This window comes from Peromyscus maniculatus, chromosome 1, assembly GCF_049852395.1.
Source record: "Peromyscus maniculatus bairdii isolate BWxNUB_F1_BW_parent chromosome 1, HU_Pman_BW_mat_3.1, whole genome shotgun sequence".
Classification (NCBI taxonomy): domain Eukaryota; kingdom Metazoa; phylum Chordata; class Mammalia; order Rodentia; family Cricetidae; genus Peromyscus; species Peromyscus maniculatus.
The window spans coordinates 126687217-126711557 of record NC_134852.1 but is presented as its reverse complement, the minus strand read 5'-3'; the positions used below and the strand labels follow the sequence as shown (position 1 = coordinate 126711557).

The 24341-nt window shown below is 42.4% G+C and overlaps 1 protein-coding gene and 1 long non-coding RNA gene across 4 annotated transcripts in view; one reads left to right on the top strand and one right to left on the bottom strand.

Moving 5' to 3' along the window:
* The window catches only part of LOC143271782 (uncharacterized), a 38583-nt gene extending 23401 nt beyond the window's left edge, over window positions 1-15182 (top strand). Inside the window, exons 2-3 of one of the 2 annotated variants that reach the window (XR_013048912.1) lie at window positions 801-11970; window positions 12619-15182. This is a non-coding gene — a long non-coding RNA (uncharacterized LOC143271782). Of the gene's footprint in view, window positions 1-800 lie in introns of both variants that reach the window. The other variant, XR_013048909.1, reaches the window with a different exon arrangement.
* The window catches only part of Nucb2 (nucleobindin 2), a 33652-nt gene continuing 20481 nt past the window's right edge, over window positions 11171-24341 (bottom strand). For both annotated transcript variants that reach the window (XM_006992971.4, XM_042282333.2), the window contains 11 exons: window positions 23355-23462; window positions 21675-21801; window positions 21352-21455; window positions 19350-19535; window positions 19076-19166; window positions 18277-18335; window positions 18091-18183; window positions 15457-15546; window positions 12810-12980; window positions 11707-11788; window positions 11171-11284 (listed from right to left, as the gene is read on the bottom strand). In XM_006992971.4, coding sequence (XP_006993033.1) covers window positions 11277-11284; window positions 11707-11788; window positions 12810-12980; window positions 15457-15546; window positions 18091-18183; window positions 18277-18335; window positions 19076-19166; window positions 19350-19535; window positions 21352-21455; window positions 21675-21801; window positions 23355-23462 — 1119 coding nt within the window. In that variant the 3' untranslated portion in view covers window positions 11171-11276. The remainder of the gene's footprint in view (window positions 11285-11706; window positions 11789-12809; window positions 12981-15456; window positions 15547-18090; window positions 18184-18276; window positions 18336-19075; window positions 19167-19349; window positions 19536-21351; window positions 21456-21674; window positions 21802-23354; window positions 23463-24341) is intronic.

Sequence of the window (24341 nt, the reverse complement as noted above, 5' to 3'; positions counted from 1 at the left end):
GAGGCAAAGCCAGGTAGATCTCTGTGAGTTCGAGGCTATCCTGGTCTACAGAGCGAGATAAAGGATAGGCACCAAAGCTACACAGAGAAACTGTCTCGAAAGACTAAAAACAAAAAAACAAACAAAAAAAATGTGATAGCTTCCGGCAGGGGTGGGGGTGGGAAAGGACTCTTTTATTTAAGGGCTGGCCACCGGGGGTTTGACCATGCACTAGTGAGTACATAGGAAAGACAAATTGGACTTGATATTTTTTTCTTCTTCTATTTTGGGGAAAATTATAAGTGGGGTGGACATGGGAGGACTAAAGAGTGAATGTGATCAGGGTGTATGATGTGAAATTTCAAAATAATCAATTACGTTAAAAAATTAAAAAAGAAAATGTTTAAAGTCTCTCAAAAATATCTGGCTATTAAATTATTATGTAATAGTTATAAATATCAGACTGAGGTAACTGATCTGGATGTTTCTTATCCCTCTTTAACTACACGGGGATATCATCCAGGATTCCTGTTTGTCATTGGTGGGCCAGTATGTATCTGTCCCTCTCATCTGAGTGGCCCATAAAGCTTATGGATTTGGGGTCTGCGAAGGATTGGATGTACAATTTTTTTAGACACCATCAATTCATTCTCACTTGAGTTCTCCAGTTTCTGATCACTCACAGGTTACCCTGTTGGATAGACATTTTCCAGTATGCAGTGAGAATCTGGTGCCCTGATTTCAGAATGGAATTCCCCCTTGGGGAAAAACACTGTGCCGCTGAGTAGACAACCTGAGGTTCTGGATGACTTGTCTTGCAGGCACCCAGCTGGTGTGGAGGAAGATGACTTCCCTCGATCTCCTCATTGTGCATATCCTGTTATAAATTGTCTCCAGAGGAAGGTTCAACCGGACATTTGGCTGTTATCCACAGCCCTGGACAATGTGACATCTATGGGACTTCTGGAAAAGATAAACAACTATGGCACGGACATCCTTTCAGGTTCAGACTCATTGCCTGTGTTAACCCTTAATAAACGTTACTGACTGGGAGTCCCTCTACTCACAAAAGTGGGGATACTTCAAAGTTACCTGTATCAATCGTTTCCTCTCTAACTGTTTTTACACTTTAACAGTTTCACAATAGTCACTGCTATATTGTCTGCAGCTGCTTCCATGGTGGCCCTCACCCAACCACTGCAAATGATCCATTTTGTTAATCAGCTTGTTTGTAGCACTTCTGTACCTTTGGCAACACAAGAAGATATAGATAAAAACCTAGAAGCCAAGTTAAATGCTTACAGTACAAACAATACAACATCAATACAACATCAGTTCAAGACTTTACAGTGTGCAGATGGCTTCGGTCTGTTTGTGTTACTCCTTTAAGCTATAATGAATCTGAATAAAAATGGGATAAAATAAAAAAATCACTTGCAGGGAATATGACATCATGAGAATGTTAGTTGAGATTTAGTAGCCCTCAAACAATTAGTTACTGACCTGGGTCATACTCATCTCCCAGCCAATTCTCCTTTGAGGCTGGCCAAAGATTATTACATGAGCTGCAAGGATTTTACTCCTTTAGATCCTTCAACACTCATTCAGTATCACTCTCAGATTGTTCATGTTGGCGATTCTTTTGACAATATTAGGAGGCATTTGTTGATTTAAAGGATATCAGAGTCTCTTAGACATTCAGATACAACCATAAATAAATAAATAAATAAATAAATAAATAAATAAATAAATAAATAAATAAATAAATAAATAAATAAATAAGGAACCTGTAGGGAGCCAGACCAACCCAAGACCATCTCAGAGGCCCTGATGAAAGGACAAAAGTAACTTAGTGCTGTGTCCTTGTCCAGGCCAGTCTGAGGCTCAGCCAGTGCCTCAGAGTCAAAGTTGAAGTTTCTGAGGCTGTGTTTATCAGTCCTAAAGGCAGCTGTGTCTGTATCCTGTGTTGTCTTTGCCAGCATTGTCTGACTTAGCTCTCTGCTGACCTTGGCCATTTCCCCCCTGTAAATAGTGTATAAGATGCTGTACTTCTTAATAGACTTGTTTGGCATAAGCCATCGCTTCTGCAAGACCTGCTGGTCCCCACTATTGCTTCTGTCTGTTTAATTTCTCATCTTCTCTATTACTCATCACTGGTCCTCCCACTCAACACCTTGCCTTTCGGGACCCCTATTCTTGCAGGTTCTCCAGACCAGGAGACACTGTCTCAAAACCAACAAATGAACTGATATTTTACCACAAAGAAAGGGTAAAAAGTAAAGCAACCCCCAGTATAAATCAAAGGCCACAGGGTCATAGTGGACAATGAACTAGATATAGCAATATGGTAGAAAACCAGTAACAGGATGACTAAGATTGTATGCGGATTTCCCATCCCACACAGGAGAATCTCAAGGAGATGGCTTTAACTCTATGACATACACTCTGATACCACCAAAAATGAACATTTTAAAAGGACCAAAATTGAACAAAAATGACATGTTAAACACACTGCTTCATGAGAGCTGGCAAAAAGGACTACATAGATTTTTTTTTTCCTCTCATTTTCAAATCATCTGAAAGTCACAACTTTGAAATTATATAAATGATAAATCTCTAATTGTGAAAATTCTATGCAATAGCAAAATTATGAGAATTGTAAAATAAGTAATTTAACACCTTGATATGTATCTATTAATAAATATGAAGAGGTCTGGAAAATATTAGTATTAGTAGAGATAAAAATAGACCATCAAATCTGCACAGCTAAAGCCAAATCAATTGCTTGCCATGGATTATAAACCGAGGCTAGAGCTCTAGTCAGCCCCTTATTCAGCTTGATGAATTTATACAAACAAGGACTGGGACTTCCTATTTCCCATGAGCCTCTGGGTGGAGGTATGCAGTCTCAGCGAAGTTCCCTAGAGTTAGGAGGGCTCCTCATGCTTTTTGTGTCAACTTATGGTTTTGCTGACGTATCTACAAACTGTATGGTTCCACGCCAGAGCAAGATGAACACCCATGGTGGAAAACCCGCAACCTCAGGCCAATGAGTGCTTCCTAGGGCAGTGGTTCTCAACCTGTGGGATGCAACCCCTCTGGGGTCCAATGACCCTTTCACAGGGGTCACATATCAGATATACTGCATAACAGATATTTACATCATGATTCATAACAGTAGCAAAATTACAGTAATGAAGTAGCAATGAAATAATTTTATGGTTTGGGGTACCACAATATAAGAAACTGTATTAAAGGGTCACAGCATTAGGAAGGTAAAGAAACACTTTCCTGGGGCAGTTTTGAGATCCTTTGTATTCAAATTCACTGTGGCATCAGGATCTGTGAATATACACTAGCCATTCTTACTAGAAGTTCAATCATGTACGATCCCGACATTAATATTTCACTGGCTGCATCTCAGTACCACATTACAGTCAATGAAGCTTTTTGATTAACTTTGTGATGAAAGGGACAAAGGACAATAGGTGAAGCTGTGAAAGGTTGGTGGGACAGAAGTGTTCATTGTCACCTGAACTTGAATGTCTGAGAAACCAGCCACGACTGTTGCCTGGGGACAGTCTACTATGGTTGGACCGTGAAACTTCCTCTTCAGTGTAGGAATTAATTCTGGATGTTGGAGAAACCTCACAGCCCTGACACATTGAGCTGCAGGAGGATGTCACTGCCTCTGAGGAGTGGGACTAATGCCTGTGGCCATCATCCTTTACCATTTTCAATGGGATCTTTTAAAAAGAAAAACCTGTCATGCTGTTCTTATTTACGAATGCTTTGGGATCAAAGTGTGAATCCTATAAATCCTAGAGATCAAGGGCTTCTCTAGATTTTTAAATCGTCATGAAGATACTCACAAAGTTCTACAGTCATAAGAAACATTTTTCAAAAAAGTGTTGGGGAGCCAGGCAGTGGTGGCATGTGCTTTAATCTCAGCTCGCAGAAGGCAGAGGCAGGCAAATCTCTGTGAGTTTGAGGTCAGCTTGGTCTTCAAATTGCATTCCAGGACAGCCAAGGCTACAGAGAGAAACCCTGTCTTGAAACACCCCCACACACACACACACACACACAGAGTTGGGGATATGGCTAGGCAGCAGACAGTAGAGCACTTGCATAGTACAGCCAAACTAGGTTCAATTCCTGGAAGGAACAAACAAATCACAAGCAAAACAAAACTCGATCTCACAGCCATGCTACAGAAAGGGTAACCAGAAAAATGAGCACGTAGGCAGAAGCGCACAGTCATGGAGGCCAACGCCCAAGCTGGCCCAAGGCATTGCTCATCACAAATGCAGGACGACCATCAGTTAAGACCTACACTAAAGACAGTGCAGTCAAATACCTCATTAAAACCTGGGAACATCTGTCATCAAGAAGTGTTATTGTTTTTCTATATTGTCCAATAAGCAATATTTGAAAGGCTCTAAATGTTTCAATTTAAAGTTTTATTGGTTTTCTGGCTGACAGTGCCGAAGGCTGGAGCTCACATCTCTCAGACTGGCATTGTAAGCAGTTGCTGCTGCTTGCTCTGGCTCCGTTCTATGATTCTGAGAAGTGGTTATGAATTCATAGCTAACTACGTAATTGGGAAATAATTTAAAATAGGTAGGAAAGCTGATCATGGAGGATTTCTATAAGCCCAGTGCTAGGGAGTCAGGGGCAGGGGGATCACCAACAGCTCCCGGCCATCCTGAACTACATGGCAAATTTCAAGCCAGCATGAGACACCCCCCCCAGCTCAAAAAAAAAAAAAAGATCTGATTGGCTTCAAATGCCACACTACTTCCAAGGTGTCTTCCCATCATGTCACCTTCAGAAATGACAATGCAAACTATCCTTTTCAATACATTTTAGGCTTCAGTCTCAACAAGTACTAACAAGTTTTCTTGGTTTTTTTTTTTGTTTTTTTTTTTTGTTTTTTAATGAGATTGAGCTTGTAAGCTTGTTGCTGAGTGTGAGGTATATACCTCCTGCTCCAACACTCAGACAGCAGAGGGGTAAGCAGGTTGCAAGGTCAAGGTCGGCCTGAGCTATGAGACTGCCTCATAAGTCTGAAAGTATTTCGTTGAGGCAGTTCAGGCTGAGGGTAGACTTCTTTTGCAGGTCCCTGGGGATGAGAATCTTGCATGAACATGAAGGAGCTCACCTCTCACTCTGGCTCCTTGTCAGTGTCTTGATTGTTCGGGACAGCTGTAAGACAGGGATTAAGATTTTATGCACATACCACAAGTAGGATCCTCAAAATCTCACTATAAAGAAAATAGATATTTCTCATCCCCCCTTTCAATTAACTAAGTTGACTTAAAAATCATTAGCATTCACAAGCACTTTATATGTGAAAAGCAGGTGTGCATTTAGCCTTACAGTATTCCAAATCTATTCAATTAGTAAAACAATGCTACGTACACAAATTTTTGCTCTCTCTCTCTCTCTCTCTCTCTCTCTCTCTCTCTCTCTCTCTCTCTCTCTCTCTCTCTGTGTGTGTGTGTGTGTGTGTGTGTGTGTGTGTTTACCCCTGAGTTGTATCTCACAATCGGAGAGACAGAGTGAGCAGAGTCAGCAGCTCCCACCAGGCCACCAGAACTCCATTAGATAGATGCCTTGCCAAGTCCCTCTAGCTTGAGACTTACACCATTCTATCCAGGCCCTAGAGAAGCCCACCGCTCTGTAGCATTCACGTTCTCTCTCAGTCACTTGGTAGTACGATCATACAACATGGGAAACAGAATAGCCACCTCAGGATGGAACATAGGTCTTGTCCCAAGCCCATGGCTGGCATGCAGCACTGTGGCTGCCACAGAATACACTACTCCCAGATCAGTTCTTAGTAATAGAACTGGGTACCAGAAGCAATACAACTCTCAGCCTGGGGCTCCAAGAGCAGCATCGCGTACTGCCTGCTTGGCCTTAGGACTCCTCATGAAGGGGAAGGGCAGAGTCCCAGCACAGACAGACATGGCTGTAGTCAAACAGGAAAGCCATAGTGCTGAACCTGGAGGGAGAGCTGAGCTATTTAAGTTTCTAATGAATCACATGAGAATCAAAGTGTGTGGCTGTGGGGAGACACAACTTCTATTGTGTCACACATACTACAAGAACACAAAGCCAGAAGGGAAAAGCCAAGTGTTTGGTTGGAGCTGTCATGTAAACTACCGAGTAATGCAAGCATCTGTTATTTTAGAAGAGGAAGACATCAAATGTGTATAGGAGTATGCAATGATTATTTTAGAAAGTATTAACAGCCTGGTCAGTTGCATGCCCTTGGAGCTATGCTCCTATGTTAGTTAACACATCTTCAAATATCTTTTTCTTTGGTATCAGCTAAACGTTTTTTGGGGAAAAGAAACTGAACATGTCTAGGAGAATTCCTCTCCTCCACCTTTGGGGGGTTGTTTTGTTTTATTGGCGTGTGTGTGTGTGTGTGTGTGTGTGTGTGTAGTATTGTGGTATACACATGTACGTGTGTCAGTGCACCTGCACATGGAGAGCAGGACATTCAGTGTCTTCCTTTATTGCTCTCTGCCTCATTCCTGTAAGACAGGATCTCTCACCAAACCAGAAGCTAGACTGGCTGCTGACCAGTGAAGTGAGCGCTTGGGATCCACCTGTCTTCGTTCCCCAATGCTGAGGTTACAGGCATCCAGACATGCCACATTTTTTTTCTGTGAGCACTGGGATTTGAACTCAGATCCTCATGCCTGCACAGCCATCACTCATACCTCAGAGGCGGCTCCCTAGTCTGCAGCCCACTATCTTTCTGTGCCATCAACTGAGCATGCTTAGGTGTTCACATCTGTTGTTTGTTTTTTTATTATACTTATTGCTGAGTGTGGTGGTATACACCTTTAAATCCATCACTCAGGAAACAGACAGACAGATCTCTAAGGCCAGCCTGGCTTACACAGCAGGTTCCTTACCAGCCAGGGATGATACAACGTGAGACACTGTCTCAAACAAAAACAAAAACATAGAAACATTTCTTTATGGTGTTTGGGCAGGAGTGAGTGTGGAGGTCACAGGAACTTACAGGAGTCAGTTTTCTCCTAACACCGTGTGGGTCCCAGGGATCAAACTGAGTTCATCAGGCTTGGGGGCAAAACCTTGACCCACTAAGCTGTCCTGTCTGCTCTATAAGCTCCCTTGAGCTAAGCATGGACAGGATGTGTCCACAGTCTTTCTTTCTTCAAGTATGACCTGCGACTGAGCACAGTGGAACTCTCTCTGCCTCAGCCAAGCCAGTGCTAGGCTTACAAACGTAAACCACTAGGCTAGGCAGTAATATACATCTGCAAGCGAGCATGCTGGGGATTGTGCTACCCCACAGCAGCGGGCTGTATGAATCCTCCTCAGCCTTGGCTTGAGGAGGGCAACTGTTTTCAGGAGAAGCCCAGTGCACTCCTTACTGCAAGGAGCAGCTTCTCCAGTTTTCTCTTCTGTTACGCCAATAAGCACTCACCAAGACAACAATGTGTTTGCTTGTAAACAGATTAGGGTTCATTTAATCAGTTAAAGATTAAGAGAAACTTGGTCTCAGAGGCAGAGGCAGGCAGATCTCTGTAAGTTCAAGGCCAGTCTGGTCTACATAGCAAGTTCCAGGCCTGTCAGGGCTACCCAGTGAGGTCCTGTCTCTCAAAAACAAATAAAACAAAAACCGCAGCCAGGGGAACTTGTAAAATTCTAAAGTGCTAGAGTGGCTGGGTAGCTCAATGATATGAATTCCTACAAGGGGGTAGGAAGGTTAAACACTGTCATTTAATACACATTCCTACAATAGAGTGGTAAGAAGGTAAACACTGCCATTCCCAGCCTCCAGTACTGTAAGGGCTCTGGATATTAATATTTTAGTTAGTCAATCAGGCATACTCACCTCAGACTTTGACTGGAGTGATGTGGGCATGGAAACAGGAAGTGAGTCCTTCACCTTTGTGGCCACAGCACCTGGCAGGCTGGTGAGTTTCTGAGGCTGGCAAGTGTCACAAGTGTCTGGGTTTCCTGACACAGCAGGCAGCTTCCTGGTTGTTGTTATTCCTAAAGTTCATGGGCAGCCTGCTCTTGTGATAAGGCATCTTGAAGCTGTTTCTTTATCTCTTCCTTTTGAGACAGGGTCTCATGCTGCTGCCCTCGAACTCCCTACACTCCAGAGGATGACCTTGAACTTCTGAAGAGCTGGGATTAGATCCATGTGCCACAGTACCCAGTTTATGCAGTTTTGGGCTTCCTACATGCTGAACTCCATGCTAGGGCCTAGATCTGTTCCTTCAGGAAAAATCTGAAAGCCTCCCAAAGATTCTGTGAGCTATACTCTCTAATCCTCCTCTATCTAAAGAATGAGAAGAATCTTCTTAGAGAAGATCTCATCACCTATGTTTTGAGACAAGGTCTGTCATGTAGCTCAAACTATTGGCACATACCCCCACCCCCACTATTTCAGCTTCCTAATGCTAGGATGACAGTATTCACTATGACACCCACCAAGGGCACATGTTCAATGGGCACAAAGCCATGTGTAGGTTTAAGTCCCACCACCACAAAAAGAGGAAGGGTTGGCTTGGTTGAGGAGGAAGGATTCAGCAAAGCCACCATGTAAATGTGACTCAGGCTGAGTTACAAAAGCTAACAATGGTACAGACTGAGAAATACCCGAATCCAGAGCCCCGAAGTACTCCAAAAATCAAATACGGTTGCCCTCCCAGCTCAACTGGGAGTAAGCAAAGGCTCTGGGAACTGAAGCTTCCTCAGCCTTTCCAAGGACTCTCCCTTAAGAATTTTCTGCCTTGGAGAGGTGGCTCAGCAGTTAAGAGCACTTAGTGACTTTTGCGAGGATCCAGGCTTAATTCTGAGCAACACATAGTGGCTCACAACCATCTTTCACTCCAGTCCCAGGGGACCTAATGCTCTTTTCCAGCCTCCCTGGGCACCAGACTCACACATGATGCACAGACAAATATTCAAGCAAAGCATCCATATCCATAAAAGAAAAATAATTAAATCTTAAAAAAAAGGATTTTCTTTCTAGTGATAATAATTATCCTAGGGAAAAGACCCAGTGAGGGCTGTTGTCAATCCCATCCAAACCTATAATCCAAAAGAGCCTCCAGGAGGTACCTTAGGCTAAGAGACCCCAGGGAAGGAGAGAGCACGGAGGCCAGCAGACAAATGATGAGATTCTTACTTCAAAACTGTCTGCAGATGATGTCACTCAGTGATAGAGCGCCTGCCTAACATGCAGGCAGCTCTTCATTCAATCCACACCATCAGAAATCCAGGAGAAACAAAACAAACCTGTATTTAAACCATGCTGGAACCATACCTTTAGCCAAATGTCCAGGCTTACACCTGCAATCCCAGCCCTTGGAAACTGAGGCAGGAGGACTGCCATAAGTCCAAGGTGAACCTGGGCTCTACAGTGAGTTCCCAGCCAGCCTTAGAGTTTGTCTCAAAATAATAACAATAACAATAATAATAATAAGCAAAAGCTGTACCTCTGACTAGTTGCTCATCAAAATGCTTAAAAAGAAGAGAAAGAAACCCAAGACACCTGCTGAGACTTTCAAAACTATTTGGCAAAAAACAAAACAAAGCAAAGCATGATCCAACCTGGCAATGCCCACAGCTGTTGCCTAAAGCAAGCCTTGAGCCTAAAGCCTGGAGCAACAGGACATAGGCTGACTGCCAGCCGAGGAGGACATCCTTCGTAAAGTCCATTCAGATATATCCCTGGACATTCGTGACCATAAAAATCTCCTATAGGACAGAACTCAAGGCCTCTGAGGACACTGAGACAAGGGAGCTACTCTCAAAATTGTCAATCAGGGATTGCCCAATGAGCAAGCAAGCAGATATTCATGCATTACAGCCAAACAGTACCTTTTAAGTGCTAAGGGTCAGCTATCCCATTCCTGAGTCTTTCTTTTCTTCTGCTTTTTTAATTTGCTTGCGGTTCTGGGGGTTGGTGATGGCCTTGCTTGTGGCGGGAAAATGCTGTCCCACTGAGCTACCTCCCAGCCCATGAGTCATCCTTCCTCTAAACTTGCTGCAGTCCCCCGGTGCCCAGGTATCCTGTATGTTGTGTTCTTGGGGTAGAAAACACAAGGGGCCATGGCCTAATCTGGACTGAGACGACAACAGAGCAAAATCATGGTCTTGGGGCTAATGTGTAGTGATGACTGGTGAATTTCTCCTTGGAGCTGGAGAGGTAAGTGTCTTCTGTTTGAAGAGAGTGCAGACAGAAATGTAGATGATGACAAGGATTGATTTAAGACCAAACGTGTCCTCCAAACATTCCCTTTGACTTTATAAGAGAATCCTAAGTTGAGGCTAGTCACTTCCCCTTGTGGGTTATTCAGCCTGCAGGGCAATGAGGAGCATCACGTGACCTGCAGTAGGTATGACACAGAGTAAGGCTGCCAGCCAAGTAGAACATCCTTCCTAAAGTCCATTCAGGTATGTCCCTGAACATTTGAGCACAGTGAAAATATGGGAGATGTAAGTTCAAGCGCTGCCAAGTTCTTCTGGAAAATTCGTCAAGTCCTTTTTCCTGTCTGTCCCCACTGCCATGACAGACAGTGCATGAAGTGATCTGAGGCTAAAACCATGCGCTAAGGATAGCAGAGTGGAGGCTTCCACACTACTCCTTCTAGATTTCCTTAGAGAAAGAGGGAGACTTCCTGTCTAGTTTAAATCACTGTCAATGATTTAAAAACATGAAATCAATGTTTTCTATCCCAGGGAGGGACAGAAGGCAAGCACATGAATGAAGGAACTCTGATGTGGGAGCAGATGCCACTCAACTGAAGCCTTCTTGAGGGTGGGGTGATAAAATAGGTCAAAATCACCAGAAACACGGGGATGGGGGGGGGGAATGGCTTTTTCGGAATAACCATGAATATCAAAGAGGGGTTTGCTGAGAGAGGAAGACAGCACCCATGAAAGAAAACTATCCTCAGAGTGACACCAGGTTATCCTCAAGCCACAGGCAGAGCTCTCTCACCCAGCTAACAAAGGTGTCATGAAACTATGGGATGCAGCCCCTGAGCACTAACACGAATGAAGAACAATGTGGTGAGTGGCTGAGTCTGTTTCTGTCCTGGTTCTGGTAAATTTCAATCCTTAAATACCTGCGTGAAAAAATAAAAAATTGTGTTCTCACTTTAAAGGTCTCTCCCTTTATTCCAAATGTGCTTTAAAGTATTTATTGAGTGAAGATAAAAGAGGGGATGTTGAAAGATGAAACAGATGTTGAGTGAACAGTTTTCTTCCGAGTTCTTGCAGACGTCGGGACTTTACGTGTCTGTTCAAAAGAAGTATGCTCACATTTTAAACATATCTTCCTTTATTCTGAATGTTCTTTTATTTAAAGATACATTATTTTACTTTTTGAAAGTATGGTTAGCTCATCATAGATTACAAATTATAAAACATGCTCTCTGGTAAGATCAATATAAATGGTCATAAAGAATTACAAATAATTTTGAAATAAATTACTGCACCATAACGATGGTCATCTAATTATGTGGCATTTGAAAAATGTCCACACGTGAAAATTTTGGAGAACTTTTCAAAGTTTCTTTAATGCAGATTTCTCTATTTCTTCAAATATAGAGAATACAATGTGAATTTTAGTCATCTGAAGATAGACTGTATTTGAAATGAAAAATAGTTATCGATTTATAATGGTTTATTACCCTAAACAAACAAAGGAAAATTACATACGTGGCTCAAACTTCAGCTCTCCTGCTGGCCCTGATGGAGCGATCCCTTGTTGAAATTTCTTCTGTTCCAGCTGCTGTACAGCCTGGTGAGTGGGAAAAATATGAAAGTACTGCTGATTGTTTCAGTCATATTGTCGATCTTTGGTTAAGCATAATAAACTGAATTTTTTTTTCCCCTAGAAGATTGTCCTATCATACTCTTGGACACTGAGGAAGGATGACTACTATCTGATGTCACACTGAGAATCAGAGCAGAGAGCAGCAGGTGAACTGGGCTCTGAGGCAGAGTCTGCTGTTGGTCATTGGTACTAAGATAAAAGCCCTGTCTTCATGCGGGTCCTCATCAGCTCTTCCTCCAGCCTGTGTGAAGATTGCCATTATTTTCATATACATTCAGTTATTCCTCTGATAGTCACTAGCCAGGCTTTGTGGTGCACCCCTGCAATCCTAGCACTTGGGAGGAGATAAAAGTCACCTTCACAGCTCAGTTGGTGTGACATGTTCTCATTGATTCCACAATTCCAAAACAGAAGTAGCAACTAGTTTTAAAACACACTAAAATTTAATATATGACAGCTTAATGGCATATTATAAAAATACAAGCTTAGCTTGGTGTTCTATAGACTCCTGTAATCTCAGTGCTAGGGAGGCAGAGGCAGGAAGATCAGGAGTTCCAGGCCAGCCCTGGCTATACAAGACCTTGTCTCAAAAGAATGAAATAAACAAACAATCAAACAACAACAACAAAAAAATTCACAGGCTTTCAGCAAAGCATCTAACATCTGGTTTGGGGTTCCTGTTGTCACATTGGAGACCAAGCCGGGACCTCACACATGCTAAAAACATCTCCACCTCTGGGCTATACCTCCAGCCCCTAACTGTGAGTTTGTTTATTTTCATTTATTTGAGACAGATTTCACTCTGTGATAGAATTTGGTGGCTGGGCTCAAGCAAACCTCCTATCTGGGCAGCTGGAACTACGGATGGACATCACTTCAAGGGGCCCCGTCATTCCCTGAAAGCCACATCTCATCTGCTAATACTCGGGTTTCTGAGCCTCATGCATCAAGACAGTCCCTGCAAGCCACACCCCCTCAGTGTCACCTGCTGATACTCCTGCTTCTGAGCCTCCAGGTGGTCATGCTGGCGCTGCAACTCTTCCTTCTGCTTCTGCAGTTCATCTGCCCTCTTCTTAAGTTCATTTTCTTGTGTGGCAATAATGTTTTCATATTCTTTCAGTTCTTCCTCGGTGAATAACTGTTGCTGACCCAATGTCTAAAAGAAAGGGAAATAAATAACAGTGCCAGGAACAAAGGGGTGTCATGCTCAGCTTTAAAATTCTAGGATCTTCAGGGCTGCAGAGATGGCTCAGCAGTTAGGAGCATGGGCTGCTCTTCCAGAGGACCCAGGTTCAATTCCCAGCATCCACATGGCAGCTCACAACTGTCTGGAACTCCAGCCCCAAGGGATTTAACATCCTCACAACTCCAGCCCCAAGGGAGCCAACACTCTCACACAGACATACATACAAAACACAAACATAAATAAAATAAAAATAAATAAATCACAAAAAAATTACAATTCTAGAATCATCATTGTACAAAAGAGCATATATATTATATTCTTTGGCAAAATAAGAAAAAATATATTAACAAGGTATGGTGGTTCATCCCTGTAATGGCCTCTAATTCAAAGTCAGCTCAAGCAACATAGTGAGTTCCAGTCCAGCCCAGTCTATAAAATGAGATCCTCTCAAAATACAAAACAAATGAAAAGGATTCATGCCCAGATTAGTGAGGTGACTTCCAGAATATCCTGGACTACAGAGTGAGTGAGTGAGTGAGTGAGTGAGCGAGCGAACAGAAAGGAATGATAGAAGGAAGAGAGAGGGGGAAGGGAGGGAGAAATGTGTTTATATTAGTGATTTCTTTTTAACTAATTTATTCATTATATTTTACATATTTATTTTATATGTCTGTACGTGTGTGACTGAGTATATTTATGTGTGCTGTGTGCATGCCTGGTACCTGTAGAGGCCAGAAGAGGCTGTCGTATCCTCTGGAACTAGAAGCTGTGAGTCACCTTGTATGTGCTGGAAACCCAGCCAAGGTTCTCTGCAAGAGCAGCAAATGTTCCTAACCACTGAGTCATCTGTCCAGCTCCAGCTTATACTTTTTTAAAAACTGTTTCTTTTCTGGCTTTTGGAGACAGACTCTCGTGTAGTCCAGGAAGCCTTCAAACTTGCTATGTACCTGACGATGACACCTTGAACACTGACTCTCCTGCCTCCGCCTTCTAAGTGCTGAGATTATAGGCATACATGACCACACCCAGGTTATGTACTTCTTTATATTTATTTCCATTCCTGGGGATAGAACTTAGGTATGACCTTGTACATGACCTTGCGGTGTTCTACCACTGAGCTATACTCCCAGCTTCCCTTTTTTCCCACCACCACGCTTTTTACACTTTCTATTTTGACAAGGTTTTACTAACTTGCCCAGGCTGGCCCTGAACTCACTCTGTAGCTCAGGCTGGCCTTGAACTTAAGAGCAACATTCCTGCCTCAGTCTCTGAAAAGTACCTGGCTAACTGATTTGCATCACTGGTTGAGCTTCTTCTACAGATAGGTAGACAGACAGCATGGATAGCGTGGGGAAGGGGCAATGCACAGGCCAGAGAAGACACAATGTCCTACTCCATCTCTTCCACTTTGACTCCCGTTAAGACAGAATCTTTCACTGAACTTGGAGTTAGTCTGGCAGACGGCAAGTCCCAGCAATTCTCCTATCTCTGCCCGCTCCCTGTAGTAATAGGGATCTGACTTTTTACATGGATTCTGGGGACTTGAACTACAGACCTTACATTTTCATAGCAAGCATCTTATCCCCTGAGCCATCTTCCCAGGCCCCTGCTTCTTTCATAATAGCAATAAAATATTGGAAGACAGGTCTAGGGGCTTATACCTATAATCCCAGCACTCAGGAGACTGGGGCAGGAAGGTTACTTCAAGTGTAAGACTGAGGCACAGTGTTAGAAAACAAAAACACAGTGGTGCATGCCTGTAATCACAACACACAGGAGGTGAGGCAGGAGGATCAGTTGTTGAAGGCTGTCCCTGGTACATGAGACACTGCCTCTAACAACAGCAACAAAAACGGATCTGTAGACACAGCTCAGTGGGTCCTTTATTTCTTCTTAAAATAGATTTAAGTTTTAAATTTTCAGTGATGTTATTTTATACTTAGCAAATGCAGACTTTTAAAAAGATTTCTAATCTGAGGGCTGGAGAGGTGACTCAGAAGTTAGGAGCACTGGCTGCTCTTGGAAAGGACCGAGGTTTGGTTCCTAGCACTTAGACGGTGGCTCACAATGGTCTGTCACTCCAATTCCAGGTGACTGGACTCCCCCTTTCCCTTCCTCAGGCGCCAGGCATGCACATGGTGCACACATATACATGCAGGCACTTACACACACTTACACACACAGACACACAGACACACACACACACACACACTAAAAATAAATAAGCCCTTTTTTTAAAAAAACTTTTCTAACTTTATGCTCTGTGATCATAAATTTCTAGAAAGTTTTCCAAGGAGACAAGAACCTATTACTTTATAGTGACATGATGTAAGACACTAAATACTGTAAGATTACACACACAAACACAATGAGAAATGACAGCGAAGGGCGGGACACAGTGGTGCAGGCCTCTAGAACCACGAGCTCTCTGAAGCTCTCCTCTTACCTCCCAGCTGTCTGGCTCCAAGAACTCCTTCTTCTCTGTGGCTCTCAAGAATTCTTCCAGAGTCACCAATCGGTCTTTGTTGCTATCAATCTGATTAAAGGAAAATATAAAAGCAACATAAAGAAGTCTTATTTTTTTAGGTACAAATATGCCAAGAGATGCCTCCTTGTAAACATTCACCAATTAGGATAAAGTTAACATATATGCAGAAACAAGAGGGGAAATGAAGACATGCACTCCATTTTATGGAATCAAGAAACACTCTTCTATAGAGTTAAAACTTGAAAATGCAAGGCATCCATCTACCTGATATGCTCAAGACCAACACACTGAGTCAGTAATCTGGCTGGTTATATTGTTATGGTCAATGCCTTCACCACAATAAACTTAATCCAGCTAGACCCAAGTACTTAGACAAGAACAATTGCTACTCCAGAGCAGCTGCCATGGCCAAGAACAAGCAGGTAAGGTTAAGAGGCTCAATTTCTTGCTGTTCACAGGCACACTTTCCGAGATGTGGTCTCAGTAAATATGGACCTAACTATGAAAATCAGTTTGGCCTGAACTTCCAGTGGTTCTTCTGTCTCTGCCTATCAAGTGCTGAGAATAGAGGTATGTGTGCCAGTTCGAATAAGAATGTCCTCCCTTAGGCTCATATATTTGAAAGCTGAGTCATCAGGGAGTAGCACTATTTGAGAAGGATTAGGAGGTGTGGCCTTGTTGGAGGAAGTTTGTCACTGGGGGTGGGCTTTGAGGTTTCAAAAGCTCAAGCCAAGCCCAGAGTCTCATTCTCTCTACCTGCAGATTATAGCTCTCAACCTCCCACACCATGCCTGCCGCATGGATGGGATGCAGCAGGGTCACACACTATAACAAACACTGCTGAGGCAACTGCCCTTCTACTCACATCTGTCTTTACTTAGCAACACGTGTCACTCTGTTCCTGGAAACCCAAGTCAGGGGAGAAAGACAAACTCACTGAACAAGTAAAAGCAATAAAATAATCAGCTGCTCTAAAAGACAGAAATTAAAATTTTAGGTGCCTGTGATGGTTTATGTTTTTATTGTAATTACAGCTCTGTCCTATAACAAGGGTCTACATCCCTGCCTCCAACTCAGCATGTGTTGCTGAAACAGCCTGTGAGAGGTACCCATCCTCTCCTCACTGTGGACCTGCTTCAGTCAGTGGCATGTGAGCAGACATGGGGCTTGGTATGGCTGGGCACAAGTCTTACACATTACTGCATGAAGGGGTCTTGAGTTTCTATGTCCCTTATATCATCCAGTGAGAGAACGCTCCTGCAGCCTGGGAATGAAGGACATCAAAGAGGCAGACCACAGTAGGCCCAAGCTTGGCTGAGCCAACCCACCTTCTCGTACCCTTGGAGCTTATGGAAGGTAAAGAAGATGTAGATATTTGTTGTCATAGTTACTAAAATAACGGAACTTGGAAATATTAGTGTGGGCTGAGTACCCCTTATCCAAAATGTGTGGGACCAGAAGTGATTTTAAATTTTAGATTAAAAAAATTTTTTTGAGATATTTGTACATACATAATGAGGTTTCTTGGGTTTGGGATCCAAAAAAAAATTGATTTATGGTTCATATATACAACTTATACATATAGCCTAAAGGCAACTTTATACAATTTTATGAGTGATTTGGTGCACGAACATAAAAATACATGGTATAGGCTTCCCTACACCTTGAACCTTTGCCAGTGATCAGAAAGTGTTGAATTTTGGAGCATATTGGGTTTCTGACTAGGGCTTTTCAACCCATAAAAGCTTATGTAGGTTTTAAAAATGTTAACTATAAAACCTCATTGCTTTTTTACTGCCCTAAAATGTTTATTGCTGACATACAGTAGTATCATAATCTTGTAAAATATTTTAAAGGGGTTACAGATAATTTTGTTAAAGAAATCTAACCGGGTGGTGGTGGTGAATGCCTTTAATCCCAGCACTCGGGAGGCAGAGGCAGGTGGATCTCTGTGAGTTTGAGGCCAGCCTGGGCTACCAAGTAAGTTCCAGGAAAGGCGCAAAGCTACACAGAGAAACCCTGTCTCGGAAAAAAAAAAAAAATAGTATAGTATTCTGGTTACAAATACAAAATCCAATTAAGTACCTATCATGGGAGTTGGGGAGATGGCTCTGCAGTGAAAAGCACTGGCTGCTCTTGCAGAGGACCCAGGTTCAGTTCCCAGCACCCACATGGCCTCTCACAACTGTCTGTAACTCTAATTTCAAGAGATCAAGCATCTTCTTCCGGCCTTCTTGGGTACCAGGCACACACATGTGCACATATGTACATACAGGCAAACACTCACACACATAAAAATAAATAAGTCTAGGGCTAGAGGGATGGCTCAGAGGTTAAGGGCACTGACTCTCTTCCAGGGGTCCTGAGTTCAATTCCCAGCAACCACATGATGGCTCACAGCCATCTATAATGGGATCTGGTACCCTCTTCTGGCTTGCAGGCAGGACACTATATACATAATAAATAAATCTTAAAATAAATAAATAAATCTAAAAAAATACCAGCTGTATATTTATTCTTCCATCTTATAAGGATTAGCATAAGAACTTGAATAATGATAGAGATGACACAGACCCTCGCCTTAAAGCATACCTCATTCATGACATGCTCTCTCATGCGAAGCCTTTCTTCCTCCATTTCTATCATATCATCCTCTGCATTTTGGGGGTCGTACACTTTTGCCAACTAAAAAAAGGAAGTGTGAAAACCAACATGAAAGAAGACAAGGTGCCCGAGGGGAATGAGGCAGATGGGCCTGAGGACGGAACCATTGTTTACCTCTTTTGTGAATAGTGCTTCTAGTTCTTGTTCATCCAGGAATCCATCACTGTTGACATCTAAGGTTCAATAGTTACAAATGCAAAGGCAGATTTGAATCCTTCAGAAAACAAATACTCAAACTACAGTTACAACAGTTTGCGAACGTAGTGCTGATGTACAGTGACAATAGGCTGCAGGCAGGGCTTCATCTTTTCACGAAGCCTCCGATCAGCTCCAGGGTCAATTCTATATTTACAGTTCATAATCATGTTTTAGAAAAGTACACATTATCTATTTCTTCCCAGAAAGATAGAGCAGTATCTATAAGAATAAAAGTAGTTAAAAAAAACAAAATTTAAGTGTGGTCTTGCTATGTAGCCCTGACTGATTTGGTATTCACTATGTAGTCCAGGATAGGCTACCACATGCAGCAATCCTCCTGCCTCAGTTTTCCAGGTGCTGAGATTACAGGTGTCACCATTAGATAAGTTTAGCAAAATTTTATTTCTGTCATGTAAAGCTTGTTAGATTTAACCTAACGAGCTACAGAATTACCTCCAGCTTACGAAAAGCTTTGGAGTGAGTCACACAGTGATTCAAAAGCAAAAGCAAGCAAAAGGCCATGGCTCTGGTCTAAAATACCTTCTGTTGAGGTCATCTAAAAGACTATTAATAATTTCATCTGGAGGAAGAACTCTAAATATGACTATTGGTAGAACTCAGCAGCAAACCATCACAGTCATCAATAACGAGTAAATCAAATACAGACTTTTCAAACAGCAGATATAAATATCAATATTTGTATCAAATCTGTTACCATGTAATTTGAAAAATGTCTTGGGGTCAAAGTCATTAGGGTCCAATCCATCAGCCTCTTCCCAAACCTCTTTTAGTTGATCTTTGCTTCCCTGTGAACCAATTTTAAGAAATTGCTCAAAACAAAATATAATCTATGTATAGAGACTCAAAAAATATGTCTGAGGAACTTTTCAGAAATAAGACTCAAGATTTACATGCTAAACTTAGGATAAAATTCTGCTACAAGGAATTCGCTTCATCTAGATACGGTTTCCACAAATCACAGTCCTTACAGGATGATTGACTTTGGGGTGGTTTTCATGCTTCCTCTTCATTTCTTCAAATTTAGATTCTTCTTCTTTTCTCTTTTCCTCATCCAGTGTTTTTAAATACTCTCTGCGCTCGTGTTCCTTCATCATCTCATACTTCTTAAACTCTTCATGCCGAGTCCGGTCATACTGCTCCAGATCTGCGGTTGCCTAGAGCACAACCCATTCAAATCAGCTGCCAGAGAAGTGTAAACGGTCATTCTCTTTTCTTTCTCTCACATGCCTGTGTGTGGGGCGCCTGAGAGTGTGCATGTGCACTCACATGTGCATGGGCATTTGTGTGCAGGTGTATGTGGAAGTGCGTGTTTGGAGTCTTCCCTAATTGCGCCCCACCTCATTCATTGAGGCAGCATCTTGCAACTGAGCAAAGAACTATTTCTCTAGAACAATAAAACAGTTCAGCCGGGTAGTGGTGGCACATGTCTTTAATCCCAGCACTCAGGAGGCAGAGCCAAGTAGATCTCTGTGAGTTCAAGGCCAGCCTGTTCTACAGAGCGAAATCCAGGACAGGCACCAAAACTACACGGAAAAACCCTGTCTCGAAAAACCAAAAAAAAAAAAAAACAAACAAACAAAAAAAAAAAAAAAAAAAAAAACAATAAAACAGCTCTTAAAAATACACTGTGCTTTATAATAAATTTCGGTTTTACTCAATTATTGAAAAAATTAGCCAAACGAATGGAAACACATGAACTATGAACCAAAGGCTGAGGGGCCCCCAGCTGGATCAGGCCCTCTGAATAGGTGAGACAGTTGATTGGCTTGATCTGTTTGGGAGGCAACTAGGCAGTGGGACCGAGTGCTGTGTTCATTGCATGAGTTGGCTGTTTGAAACCTGGAGCTTATGCAAGGACGCTTGGCTCAGTCTGGGAGGAGGGGACTGGACCACCCTGGACTGAGTCTACCAGGTTGATCTCAGTCCTCGGGGGAGGCTTTGCCCTGGAGGAGGTGGGAATGGGGGGTGAGCTAGGGGTAAGGGGAGGGGGTGGGAGGGGGGAGAACAGGGGAACCCGTGGCTGATATGTAGAACTGAGTGGTATTGTAAAATAAAATAAAAGGAAAAATAAATAAATAAATAAATAAACAAACAAACAACTGAAAAAAAATACACTGTGCTCTCTAACAGATGTGGAATGGGAGAGCAAAACAAACAAACAAACACTGAACTATTCAAAACAGGCAAAATATAAACTGATTTCAAAAAGAAGGAACTAGGTCAAACGTGGACGTGACAGGAAATGTGGTCAGCAGCTATTTCACTAAATTTCATAACCACCCAACCGAAACATCAAGTTTGTCAATTCCTCTCATAACTAATACAATAAGTCCACAGACTCTTATCTAAACCCCCCGGGGGCAGCCAGATGTAGTAGCTCATATCAGGATTCCCAGCATGCATGAATCCCTAACATCCATGAAATTTGGAGTTGTGTAACTCCTACACCACACACAAATATATATAGTAATACAATATATATAGTAATACAATAAGATAATATATCAGAGTAACAATTATATATAAAATAAATATACTAGTAACAAAATTTTAAGAGATTTTCCAAATTTTGGGCCCAAGGAGGAAGGCCAAATGGAGATGGAGAGACTTGAGTCACACTGCCTCATGCCAAGAAATACCAGGAAACACCATAAACTGGCAAAGGAAGTTGATTCTTCCATAGAACCTTCATAGGCAGGACTTCGTTATTATAACATCTAAATAAAAACTATAGATACCATTGTGACTAGCTAGTTCAAACCTGGTTCAGTTTTTGCAGCATTCCGGATTTGGGGACATGGATGAGCGATGTGCACCTATGTTAGTAATAGTATCTGTAGTGAGAAAGCTTAAGCAACCTTCCTTGGAAGATACATGGTCTCCAGAGCCTATGAAAGTTATGTTTCCACTTCGTCAAATCACAGAACCTCAAGGGAACATCAAGACCCCACTTTGGGGGCATACCCTCACCGCTTTGATTAGCATGTCCAAATCTCTGGATTCAAATGTGTCAGGATTCTGGTGGTTCAGGTGTTCGAACTGCTTCAGGAGAAGGTGGTGATTCATGCCAGTATCTGCAGAAGCATGAGAAAACAGCAAATATCAGTCTCAGGACACCTTACATTAACCTCTGACCTCTACACACAAGCACATGAGTGTGCACACACTACTCATGCACATACATGAATACATACATACTATGCACATATAAAAAGCATGCTATAGGCCCTTTACATAAACCAAGTCTCAACAAACAAGTCCTGGAAGTGCCTTCCCATCTGCTTAGAACCCACCTTGAAGGGAATCCAGCTTAGCTTTGATAAGCATTCTCAGCCTTCCTACTTCTTGTCTCTTCAGTTCATCGAGTTTTGTCCTCACATGGTGACTTACAAAGTCCAGCTCTTTGCTCAGCCTCCCATTCTGTCAACAAAATCAACAAATTAGTTTTATCTAGTATATTCCATTTTAGACCTATGATAACAGAGTAAAAACAGCATTGAAGGAACTGGAGAGAAGGCTCAGCAGTTAAGAGCACAGGCTGCTCTTTCAGAGGACCGAGGTGTGGTTCTCAGCATCCCCATGGCAGCCCACAACCATCTGTAACTCCAGATCCAACACCCTATCTGACGTGTGTGGACACTGCATACTCATGATGCACAGACACACACAAGCAGAACACCCACACATTTAAAACACGTATTTTTAAATAGCATTATCTTAAATTAGTAGTAATTTGGCATTATAAAAGCATCCCTTTCAGAAGTCTCATTTCAGCTGGGCATGATCATTCATTCCTACAATCCCAGCACTTGAAAGGTGAGGGCATGAGGATCAAGAGTTCAAGGCTAGCCCAGTCTCCATGAAATCCTGTCTCAAAAAAAAAAAACAAAACAAAAAAACAAAAAAAAAAAACCGTAAAATGTGGAGGAATGTATCTCAGTTAGTAGTGTGCTTGTCTACCATGCAAGAAACTCAGCACTGCATTGAAAAGATCCAGGTGTGGTGGGCCACACCTGTAATCTCAGGCAGGAGGATCAAAAATCCAAAGGTTTTGGCTATACAGTGAGCTCAGATTACCTGAGACCTTGCCATGAAGACAGAAACAAACTATTCCTTCAAAGTAGTTCTTTCAAAAGCTAAAAATAGAGTGGGAATGTGACCCAGAAATTCCATCCCCAGGACTATAACTGAGAGGCTGAAACACATTAACACTGTAACTTAAGCATCACTATTCACAGCAGCATTACCCAGACTAACCAAAATAAGCAAAAATAACCCAAATGTCTTCTCAACTGATGAACACTTAAAATCTACAACAGCCCTTCCTCACTTTAACACCTAGAAGAGAGGATTTTTTCCAGGACCTGCACACACATTGAAACCCACGATGCATAAATCCTTTACACGTAATGGAATAGTGTTGCATATAATCTGTGCAGCTGTACAGTTTCAATATGACCAGGACATTATACATAACAGTATCCTTAGGATGGAGGCAAATGATTGCACCTGTTGTAGTAACATAAGTACAGCTCATTACCTCTGGAACTGACCAAAGAATCAGGCCCTAACCTGCTCTTCAGCTTTGAATAACTTCCTGCTGTCCTCAGAACATGATCCAAGACACTGCACTTGCTGTACACAGCTCCCTGCCATGTGGCCCATGACTCCAACACCATTTTCTGGCCACTCATGGCCTCCATTTCTAACTCCAGAGTACTTCCTATACATGGCGTGCGTCACAGCCCTTGTATGTTGGGCTCATACACCATCCAGCCCCTCCCTCTTCATCTTTAGCTCTGACATAATCTCTGCTGGGAAGAATGACTTCCTGCCTTTACCCACTGCTCCATATGGGCCACGGTCTGTCTTCTACACCTCTGCGATATAACAGCACAGATCCAGCCACCCAATCCATTTCTCAGTGTGATTTTTTTTTTTTTCTGCCATGCCCATTGCTGAACCCCACTCACCCTGATTTCCTCTATGTCTGCTTTCTGGAGCTTTTCTCTGAAATGTTGATCTGTCTCCAGGACATCAATCACTTGCTTGAGGTATTCATCGTAATAAAGTCCAGTATCCTGTGAGTCAGAAACAAGCCTTTTGTCATAGCTCAGAAAGTTTACCTTGGTCTGAACAGAAAGAATTGCATCCTGAAATGCAACTTCTAGCAAAATGGCACCAAGACAGAATGTTCTCTGACAGCCTCAACGGTCAAGGAAGAGTTTTGAATTGGGACCAAAATCACGGTTTATTACAAAATAAGTGTAAATGTTCTGTGTGATCTAGAAAGTGAAGATTTAAGGTTGGATATGTAGCTAAGGGGTAGAGTGCTTGCCTAGAATACAGGCTCCAGGTTCCATTCCCACCACGGAAAAACAATAACACAATGGTGTGAATAGATTTCTGGAGGAAAACATGAATGGTTTCTCCCCATGATCATCTCTCCCTCCTTTGAAAATAACAGTATTTCTCTTTTTGGGTAATTATTGCTACGTTAAAAATGTACTGTGATTAATTCTTTTTTTTATATAAGATTTATTTATTTATTATGTAAACAGTGTTCCATTTGCATATATCCCTGCAGGCCAGAAGAGGGAGCCAGATCTCATTACAGATGGTTGTGAGCCACCATATGGGTGCTGGGAATTGAACTCAGGTCCTCTGGAAGAACAGCCAGTGTTCTTAACCTCTGGGCCACCTCTCCAGCCCTGATTAATTCTTCTCATATACCAATTACACTAAATAGCAGTGATCAGTGTTACATACATCACCTGGTTCCTGCCCGGTACCCTTTTTACTACTGCTTCAGAAACAGGTGCTCAATGTGGGGTTCTATGCACAGTCGACATTAACAATATTCACGGTCCCGCAGCTGGTCAGACTTTCACCACGTGAGTCATTTAGCAGCGACCCTCGTACTCGATCACTGTAGATTACATTTAGGTATTCTCATCCAC